This window comes from Dipodomys ordii, unplaced genomic scaffold (assembly GCF_000151885.1).
Source record: "Dipodomys ordii isolate 6190 unplaced genomic scaffold, Dord_2.0 Scaffold209, whole genome shotgun sequence".
NCBI classification, from domain to species: domain Eukaryota; kingdom Metazoa; phylum Chordata; class Mammalia; order Rodentia; family Heteromyidae; genus Dipodomys; species Dipodomys ordii.
The window spans coordinates 378,691-389,748 of NW_012267425.1; the positions used below are offsets into that span (position 1 = coordinate 378,691).

Here is an 11,058-nt window from a genome sequence, read left to right on the forward strand (position 1 = left end):
AATATTCTTTTAAAATTCCAAAGACTTTACTCTCTGCACACACACACACACACACACACACACACACACACACACACACACACACACACACACACACACACTACCTTTGTGTTTTTATCCTCTATGAAACAGGAAAAAATAAGTCCTACAAAGCCTTGATCCATCATCTGGTACATGGCTTGTGTACGAACATCTGGAAATGAAAATAAAATATTCCATCAACAAATTATTTTACTTCTAAGCCTAATTCCTCATCAGTTAAATGTGGGTTAACATCAACCTATCTCTCACAAAGCTGATGATCTTTTAAAAATGGAGATTTTCAGAACAATGCCTAGCAAATCAAAGGTAAGCATTCTCATTCTGTTTCATCCACAACCACTGAAAACAATTACTGTCTCTAACATGTTACCGAAACTGCCTTTGTCAAGGTCACCAATGACCTCTACTTGGTTCTTGATTTGTCTTTTTCTCAACTGATCACTCCTTTCTGAAATACTGTTTCAGTTGGCCTTATACTCTCTTATACTTTGTATACATCGTAACTTCCTGGTTGATCTTTTCCAGTATCTTTTTTTCAGAATTCTCATCTTTTTACTAGAAATATTATGATTGCCAGGGTTAGTCTGAAGTCCTTTTATCTATCTACCCTTACTCCCTGCATGATTCATATAGTTCATAGCTTCACATTTATATCTTCACTTACCACTCATAATCCATATCCAACAAACTAAAAATCCAGAATCATTTATCTAGTGGTCTGACACACAGATTTAGTCGTCTAAAAGTGTTACTCAGCTGGGTGCCAGTGGCTCACACCTGTAATCCTAGCTACTCAGGAGGCTGAGATCTGAGGCTCACAATTTGATGTCAGCCCAGGCAGCAAAATCTGTAAGATTCTGATCTCCAATTAATCACCAAAAAAGCCAGAAGTATAGCTATCTTAAGCGGTACAGCATTAGCTTGAAAAAAAAGCTCAGATACAGTGCCCAAGCCCTGGGCTTAAGCCTCAGGAATGGCACACACACAAAACAGTGCTACTCAGTGCTATAGCAGGTCTGTGCACCATGTTACCTATTCATAAGGAATCCAAACAAATGTGGGGTTTCCTCACTGAGAAAGCCTACTTAGGGAAAACAAAACAAAACAAGCTGAACTAAATATGTGCTTTGTGACACAAATGATGTAGTAGGTTCTAACCTCATTTCCACCTCTTATTTTAACCTCCTGAGCCTTGTTTATTACTCTATATAGTAGAGAAGACCACTAACCCACCGATTAATATGAGGGCTAGAGAAAACATTGGTAAATCATTATCATATAGTTAATTACTACTGCTCATCAATGTAAATTCACTCTAATCAAAGTTTTTGTACTTTCTAGAGACAGGTAGAAGAAAAAAATCAATCATTCTCAAAAAAAGAAAAGAGAAAAACAGCAATTTAGTTACATTATACTGATTGAGAATTAGGTTATGAATAGGAAGCCCTACAGAAAAGATGAATTATGTATAACCAGAGATTATAAATGTCAATTTTTCAAATTTCACCTTTAACAACAACAAAACTTCAGATTGGAAATTAGAAATAAACAATGTTCAGTTTTTCAGTTACACTTTTAATTTGAGGTGAATTAACAGCAGTTAGGCTTTAGTCCTGATTTCTCAGGTACAGTTAAAATTGGAGGCTGAAATTTGTCTCTCACTATTAAAACCAATAACACATGGCAAAAGAGATCAAGATAATGACATCTGTTTAAGAATAGTCAAATTTGAGGTTAAAATAACCCTGGCCTATGTGGTGGAGAAGGAAAAACAGTTATTCATTTCTAAAGACAATAAACAATGCTACCACATGATACTTACCAACATGTGAAGGCCAAACGGTTATATGAGGATGGGAATGATACCAGCCCACAACTCTCATGGGGCGACCTGTTAGTTCAGCTAACCTGTGTGTTTGTCAAGGTATCTACAAAATGTGTGGTAGCAGGACAGAACCCAGGCTTGACATACAAAGCTGTAACCCAAGACTCCAAGAATCTTTTGTTTTTTTCATTCACTTCATTTCTCTCTGGCAGTTATCAAGGTTAACATCAGCAAACAGAGTGGTTTCAAAGCCCATAAGGTTGAGGGTATAGCTCAGTTGTACAGCACTAGTCTAGTACACACAAGGCTTGGGATCCACCCCCTGCAATATAATGCTAAACAACAAACAAACTCAACAGGCTAGGTACCAGTAGCTCATGCCCATAATCCTAGCTACTCAAATGGCTTAGATGCAGAGAACTGTAGTTCAAAGCAAGCCCAGGCAGAAAAGTCTAGGAGAATCAGTCTACAAAATGAAAAAAGTGAGGTTACCAGCATGACTCAGGTGGAAGAGCACAGATAAATGAACAAAGATCATAGCTTGGGCTAGAACTATCCATCTGAAGAGTATTTTTTATTCTATAGCTGTAAAAATAAAATCTTTCAGACAGGTAATCCTAATCAGCAATCTTAATTAGGAAATGGAAATAGGAGGGTTGCAGTTTGAGGGCAGTCCAGGAAAAAAGTTAGTGAGACCCTATCTCAAAAAACAAGCCGAAGCCGGGCGATGGTGGTTCATGCCTGTAATCCTAGCTACTCAGGAGGCTGAGATCTGAGGATCGCAGTTCAAAGCCAGCCCGGGCAGGAGAGACTATGAGACTCCCATCTCCAATAAACCATCAGAAAACTGGAAGTGGCGCTGTAGTTCAAGTGGTAGAGCGCTCGCCTTGAGCTGAAGAGCTGAGGGACAGCGCCCAGGCCCAGCGTTCAAGTCCCACGGCCGACAAAAAAAAAACAAGCCAAACTTGGTGGTGCATGCTTTCCTGTAATTCTAGCTACCTGTGAGGCAGAGGTGGAAGGACTATGTTCTCAGATGAGCCCTGGGAAAAGCTTGAGATATCTATTTGAAAAACAAAGAAAAAAGTCTGGAGATGTGGTAAAGCACTTGCCTAGCAATTGCAAGGCCCTGAAAACTAGAGATAGCACAGTTGCTATTCTATAAAATATTGATTCATTTTTCTAAAAATTACCTATACTGCATCCCAATAATCCTTGTTGTACAACTAAGTATGAAAAACATTTTAAAAATATATTAAAAAAGAGACAGTCTTAGTATGTAACCCAGGCTGGCCACAGTGCTTAACAAGTGTAAAATACAGTAATGTATTTATCCATCGTACCATTTTGGAAATAGTTTCAGTATGAGATTAAATATGGAATCTCAATACTAAACATAGTTTTCCATAATTCTGTTCCAGAAATTTTATTTTGGCTACATTTGTTTACAAAACACCAATGTGCCAATTCTAACTGAAAAAGAAGCCTGCACTTCCCACAAGTCTTAGAGCAGTTGCAAGGATCTGTGAGATAAAGAATACTCTGGTATGGAAGGCTAGATGTTCTGTTATTCCCTTCTTGTCTAAAAGCTAGAGCAAGATGCCATCTTGAAAGAGGGCCTATTGTTTAGAGAGTGAACTATACTAGGAGCCTGAAAACAAGGAACACACAGTTCAAGGAGATGGGATATCCTGCCCAAGAGTATGAGTAGGAGACAGCCAAGGGAAGTGGTTGAGGGACAGGGTCAAGATGGACTCAGCAGACAAGTACAAGCTGTGAGGAACTGCGCCAGCAGCATAAGGCCACAGGGTACCATGATGGCCTCACTGCCCTAGGCTGGAGGTGATTCCTACTGCCTGAGGTGAAAGTGGAAACAAAAAGTCAAGCTAGTTAATGGCTTAATAATAGGCCCAGAGGGCCTGTTTCCTGGCTGTGTTGACTGTGGGTTAGAACCCCGATTCAAACCCTCTCAATCACCTGATAACCACAGGCTCAGTGGGTATTCTTCTTTCTCCCACCCTAAAAAGGAATTATTCAGCTGGGCCTGAAAGCACTAAGACCGGACTCTGAGTGGTTGTATGTTTTCTGAGTTAGGACTGAGGGCCAAGTCCAGACACTCTAAATTACCTAACTGCCCATAGCCTCCTCCTCCATACTGGGAGGCAAATTTGGATGGAATCGGAAAGCACTGAGAGCAACAGGCAAAGTCTGGGTCCATCACCTTCTACAAGTCAGTGCAGAGCTTATTGTTGTTTGCTCTCCCACTATGAGGTTTGGATGCTAGCTGCCTGTGGGGATATAACCTAGGGCAAGTGTAAAGCAAAAGGGCACCTGCCCAGCCCACAGGCTAAACCCCTTAGCAGCCAATAGTGGCTCTAAGTACAGAAATGGAAAAGACCATAGTGACTCCAGTTAGTTTACCTCCATCTGACCAGTGCTGATGCCCTGAGCATGAGGCAAATGCTTGGGACTGAGCCACACACAGCCAGTCCAGTGGTAAGAAATAGCACCCAACCTGGATACTACAATCCTCCTGAATATTTAGATTATTTCAACAGAAAGACTACGAGGCAATTAAAGCTTCCAAACAATGACTTGGCCTCAGATGTATAAATACTAATGGAGAAGCACAAATAATATGAACAAACAAGGCAGCCTATCTCTTCTTTTTTGTTTTTTTTTTTTTTTAATTTGGGTCCGGTCATGGGGCCTGAACTCTGGGCTTGAGCACTGTCCCTCAGCTCTTCAGCTCAAGGCTAGTGCTCTACCACTTGAGCCACAGCGCCACTTTCGGCTTTTTTCTTTTTGCTTATGTGGTGCTGAGGAATCGAACCCAGGGCCTCGAGCATGCAAGGCAAGCGCTCTACCACTGAGCCACCTTCCCAGCAGCATATCTCTTCTTAAGTTCAACCATTCCAGTAGAGGACTTGAACAACAGCAAAGATGAAACTTTAAGCAATGAACTCAAAAGTACAGTAAGAATGATGAATAAAGCCTACATGTATAAGCAGCTGAATAACTTCAGAGTACATAAAAAGCTAAATGAACTCAAAGAGAATTCAAATAGCCATCTGAATGAAATCAAAGAAAACCAAAATAAACAGTTGAATGAGATAAGGAAGACAATGCAAGCAACGGAGGAATTCAATAAGAGCATAGAAATTTTGAAGGAAAATAAAGTGGGAATAAAAAGTTCAGTAAGTCAGCTCACACTTGTAATTCTAGATAGTCAGGAGGCTAAGATCTGAGGACTGCAATTCAAACCAGCCCAAGCATGAAAGTCCATGAGACTCCTATCTGAAATTACCCACCAAAAAGCCAGAAGTAGAAGCATGGCTCAATTGGTAGATTGCCAGCCATGAATGAAAAATCTAAGGGGCAGCTCCCAGATCCTAAGTTCAAGTCCTAGTACTGGCACAAAAACAAAACAAAAACCCTCAGTTGAAAGCCTTAATAGAATGGAACAGGTTGAAGATAATCAGTGATCAAAAACAAAAATTAAAGTCCTTGAGACTCTCAGTGCAGGGAAGCTAGACCTGGGGCTGTGCACCTATGATCCTATCAACTCTGAGAAGCTAAATGTAACAGAGTGTGGCTCAGGCACTACTCTGAGCCACCCAAGACCTAGGTGTTAGTGAGAAGTTACCATAAAAATAAACCACTGAAACATGAAGTATAGCGCATGCCTAGCAAATACTAGGGCATGAGTTAAACCATAGTGCTATCAAGAAGGAAGGAAGGGAGGGGGGACCAAGATGGTGACGGGGCAGTAGGGAACCGCCACAGCTCTCCCCAACCAAAAAGAGAGTTCAAGTTCCAACGCTTAATCTCCCCAAGAGACCGACAACAACAAAAAGATGAACACCCAGAGAAAAACAGGAGGTGGCAAAAAAACAAAAAAGAAAAAGAGGAAAAGAAGAATTTCAGCACAGAGAAGCGTGAAGACCCCTCCCCCAACCTTCACTGGCTGCCGGCAGTAGCCAAGCCGTGGCCAGCCCGCCCAGTGGGGGCTGCCAGAGTCCCAGAGACACAGGGGGCTGCCTGCAGATCACCGGTGCAGAAGCCACCTGAGGTACCGGTGTCAGACCCGCTGATCAAGTCGAACAGAGAAACTCCGAGCCGGGAGTCTGCACAAAGATCCCACCCCCACCACTCACTCTCCATCTAAGCAGAGAGGCTCCATCCCATCAAAGCCACTCGACCCCATGGCAGGAACCCCAGAGCTACACGGCATACCCACAGAACACCAGAGCAGAAGACTTGCAAGGAACTGGCACGGGTCCGGAGAGCGCAGAGACAAACCCCAGTGCTCAGAACCTGCACGGAGGCTGCCGGAGTCCCAGAGACACATGGGGCTGTCTGCAGATCACCCGCACAAAAGCCGCCTGAGGTACCAGTGTCAGACCCATCGATCGCGACGGAGAAACCTCCGAGCTGGGAACTCGGCCCCCCGGCGGGAGCCCCAGAGCTACACGGGGCACCCACAGAACACCAGAGCAGAAGACCTTCAGGGAACTGGTGCTGATCCTGAGAGCATAGACACAAACCCCAGTGCTCAGAACCTGCACGGAGGCCCCGCCCCCACCCCTCAGGCAGAGGCCGGAGGCCCACCTCACCAGGACCGACAGCATCAACTGAGGCAGAGACAGAAGAAAATCACACAGAGCCACCACTGCTCAGCCCAGCCCGCAACCACTCCAACTGAACTCTGATTGCAACGGCATCCAACAACCTATATTACACAGAAACAACTAGCTTCAGGGAGAGTAACCCGCAGGGGACAGTATATCCCTCAAGGAAGACCAGAGCTAGTGGGACTCCCAGACCCTGACTGCGACTCCTTACCCCAACACCTGGACCACAGGCCCCACTAAAACTGGGAACTGTTCCAGAGCTCCACCAGCCCGCGGAGCACACTCGGCTGGCCAGGCTAGAACAAAAGCGCCCCTGGAAGGGAGCTTAAACGCCCAAGCCAGGAACAGTGCCCCTGGGTCAAGACACCCAACAGTGGAAGAAATTTGAACTGTGTACCCCAGGCTGCATAACCTAGGCGGTATACACAGCAGCACAGGTCCAACCGGCATGCTCCAGGCTGGGGCCGGGACCAGGCCTGGGGATCCGGCGCCTGAACAACACAACCAACTCCTCCCAACTGAAGTCAGAAGCTGAGCATATGCCTCAGCAGAGGGGAGAAAAATAGGGAACTGCACCCCCTGGGAAGCACGCCTGTGACAACAAAAGACCCGGGGGCTCAGGACAAGAGAAGCCCAAACCCCACCAGAACCCGACCCATATATTTTAGGCTGGAATTGGACAACACAGGCCGCCAGCACCTGATAATAGTCAGGAGGTCAGGCTGGTAAGGTGGCTCAGCAGTTGAGTGCTTGTGTTGGGCATGAGGCCCTAGATCTGATTCCTCAGCACCACATAAGCAGAAAGGGCCTGAAGTGGTACTGTGGCTCAAATGGTAGGGTGCCAGCCTTGAGCTTAAGAGCTGAGGGGCAGCGCCCAGGACCAGAGTTCAAGCACACAACTGGCCAAAGAAAAACCATCAGGAGCCCATAGCCGACTCCAGCATCTGGGAGAGTGCATGCATCCAACACATCCGATCTTGCCAAGAACACCTGTAGGAGCAAACAGGAGCAGTCTAGGCTGCTCAACCCTTCCAAAGGCGGGAACTGCCAGTGACCTACAGCAGAGAGCTGAGAACCCTATGTGGGTCAGACCAGCAGCTGGAGGTCGGCCCCAACAGAACCCAGATCACGTACAGACTCTCTCTACCAATACAGAAACAGCAACCAAGCAAAGACAGACACCTACTGACCAAAACAAAATTTCAGATTAGCTCCAATAATCCCTGAACCCTCATGCGAAAATCACAGAGAAAAATTACAAGGTTTATCAACACCCAGGATAGTGAACTATCCCCAAAAGCCAGCAGTCAATCAGGGGAGAGCCCCAGTGGGAGCAAAGCAGGAATGGAAGACAAAGCTACATCCAAGGGATGCTGGAGGCAATGACTCATGAAATAAAGCGAGAAATAGACCAGAAATTTAAAGAACACAGGGACGAACTATCGAAAGAGATGCAGGATCTCAAACAAGAGGTACACGCAAAAATAGAGGCAGTACATACCTCACTAAGAAGTGAGATAAGTGCCAAAATAGAGGCAGTACATATCTCATTAAGAGGTGAGATCAGTACTTTCTGAACCAACATCGAATCCATTAAGGAGTCCATTTCCTCCATGCAAACCATAATGGAAGCCACAGTTAACAGAGTGAACGAAATGGAATGTAGAGTGTCAGATACAGAAGACAGAATACACCCACTGGACCAAAAAGTGATAGATATGGAAAAATCACTCAAATTATGCCAAAGGGAAATAAATTCAAGAGCAAGCAGATAGTGCCAAGAAATTTAACCTTCGTATAATTGGAGTGGATGAAGGTGAGGAATATCAAAGCAAGGGAATGCAAGGAATGCAACACCTATTCAACAAGATAATCGGTGAAAGTTTTCCCCATCTCAAAAAAGAACACCTTACCTACATAACAGAAGCATATAGAACACCTAACAAGCAAGATCCCAGGAGAAACACTTCTAGACACATTATAGCAAAAATGATAGATCTGAATTATAAGGAAACAATCTTGCATGCAGCAAAAAATGAAGAAGGAGCGGGCTGGGAAAGTGGCTCAGTGGTAGAGTGCTTGCCTTGCATGCATGAGGCCCCGGGTTCAATTCCTCAGCACCACATAAGCAAAAAGAAAAGAAAGCCGGAAGTGGTGCTGTGGCTCAAGTGGTAGAGCACTAGCCTTGAGCTGAAGAGCTGAGGGACAGTGCCCAGGCCCAGAGTTCAGGCCCCACAACCGGATCAAAAAAATAAATAAATAAATGAAGGAGCTATACTACAATGGGAAAAAAATTAGAATCACTGCAGATCTCTCCACACAAACACTGAATGCAAGAAAGGCCTGGGAAAGTATGATCTGAGCCCTGAGAACCAATAACTGCAAGCCCAGACTGATATACCCGGCAAAGCTATCATTCACATTCGATGGAGAACTAAAAACTTTTAATAGCAAAGAAAAACTCAATGAATAAATAAACATTAAGCCAGCATTACAAAGAATACTGAGAGGGGGAACACAACCTGAAGAAAGCAACCAGGAACTGGGACCTGCCCCAAACAGGCATTACTCAAAGTCTAACTGAGCAAGCACAGGAGGAAAGGAAAGAAGAAAAACTGAGGAAAATGGAATGACAGGGACCACAATGCATCTCTCTATACTATCTCTTAATATTAACGGGCTTAATTTGTCAATCAAAAGAAAAAGAACTGCAGATTGGATCAGAAAACATGACCCATCCATCTGTTGCCTTCAGGAGACCCACTTCTCAGCCAAACATACAAACTCAGAGTGAAGGGTTGGAAAAGGATCTACCAATCAAATGCCCCCAATAAGAAAGCAGGTGTAGCCATTGTGATATCTGATAAAATAAACTTTTCATTAAAATCAATACAAAAAGACAAGGACGGACACTACATATTAATACAGGGAACAATCCAAGAGGAGGATATTACCCTCATCAACTTATATTACCCAAACATTGGTGCACCCAGATATGTTAAGCAAATACTTTCAAACTTACAGAATAAAATAGATCCCAATATGATAATACTAGGAGACTTTAACACCCCACTCTCACCAAAGGACAGGTCTACCAACCAGAGGATTGGCAAAGAAGCTACCGAATTAAGTGAGGCCATACTTCAAGTGGAATTAACTGACATCTACCGAGTATTTCACCCTAAAACAACACAGTACACATTCTTCTCGGCAGCTCATGGAACTTTCTCAAAAATAGACCATGCCAAGAACTTAAGCAAATACAAGGGGATCAACACAATCCTCCGTATCCTATCTGACCACAGTGGAATCAAGCTAGTTCTCAATAACAAAGCATACCGCAGAAATTACTCAAATACATGGAAATTGAACAGCACACTTCTAAACAATGCTTGGGTAACGGAAGAGATCAAAGAAGAAATTAAAAATTTCCTACAACTCAATGAAAATGAAAACACCTCGCAAAGAAACTTGTGGGACACAGCAAAAGCAGTCCTGAGGGGCAAATTTATTGCCCTCAGTGCCCACATCAAGAAAATAGAAACAGACCAAGTAAATAATCTCATATTGCAATTAAAACAGCTAGAAAAACATGAAAAAATGGAACCTAAAGTTACTAGACGGAGCCAGATAACCAAACTAAGAGCAAAGATTAATGAATTAGAGAATCAGAGAATCATAGCCAGAATTAACCAAACAAAAAGCTGGTTCTTTGAAAAATAAAATAAATAAAATAAATAAAATTGATGGACATTGGCAAGATTAATTAACAAAAGAAGAGAGGAAACCCATATCAACAGGATTAGGGATGCCATGGGAAAAATCACAACACATAACCAAGATATCCAAACAATTTTAACGGACTACTTTCAGAAGTTATACTCTCTAAAGAAAGGAAACCTGGCAGAAATGGATGCATTTTTAGAGAAATACAAGTTGCCCAAATGGAGCAAAGAAGAAGTAAATCAATTAAATAAGCCAATATCCTACAACGAGATACAGGAAGCAATCAGAAGTCTTCCAACAAAAAAAAGCCCAGGACCAGATGGATTCACAGCAGAATTCTATAAGACCTTTAAAGAAGAACTAATACCCATACTCAAGCTCTTCAGACAACAGAGAAGGAGGGAGCTATCCCAAACTCATTCAACGATGCCAATATCACACTCATCCCAAACCAGGCAAAGACCCAACCAAAAAAGAGAATTACAGGCCAATTTCCTCGATGAACACAGATGCAAAGATCCTTAACAAGATTCTAGCTAACAGAATCCAGAAACACATAAAAAAAATCATACACTACAACCAGGTAGGCTTCATCCCAAGATGCAGGGATGCTTTAACATACGTAAGTCAATAAATGTAATCCAACACATCAACAGAGCCAAGGTCAAGAATCACATGATTATCTCCACAGATGCAGAAAAGGCCTTTGATAATTCAACATTCATTCATGCTAAAAGCTCTGGAGAAAACAGGAATAGAAGGAACATTTCTTAAAACAATAAAAGCCATTTATGACAGACCAACAGCCAATATTATACTTAATGGGGAAAAGCT

General features: G+C 43.2%; 1 protein-coding gene across 2 annotated transcripts in view; it reads right to left on the reverse strand.

Annotated features, from left to right (window-relative positions):
- Brcc3 (BRCA1/BRCA2-containing complex, subunit 3) overlaps positions 1-11,058 on the reverse strand; it is a 46,789-nt gene that overhangs the window by 20,583 nt on the left and 15,148 nt on the right. For both annotated transcript variants that reach the window (XM_013035344.1, XM_013035343.1), the window contains 2 exons: positions 1,865-1,952; positions 105-193 (listed from right to left, as the gene is read on the reverse strand). In XM_013035344.1, the coding sequence (XP_012890798.1) occupies positions 105-193; positions 1,865-1,952 (177 nt within the window). The remainder of the gene's footprint in view (positions 1-104; positions 194-1,864; positions 1,953-11,058) is intronic.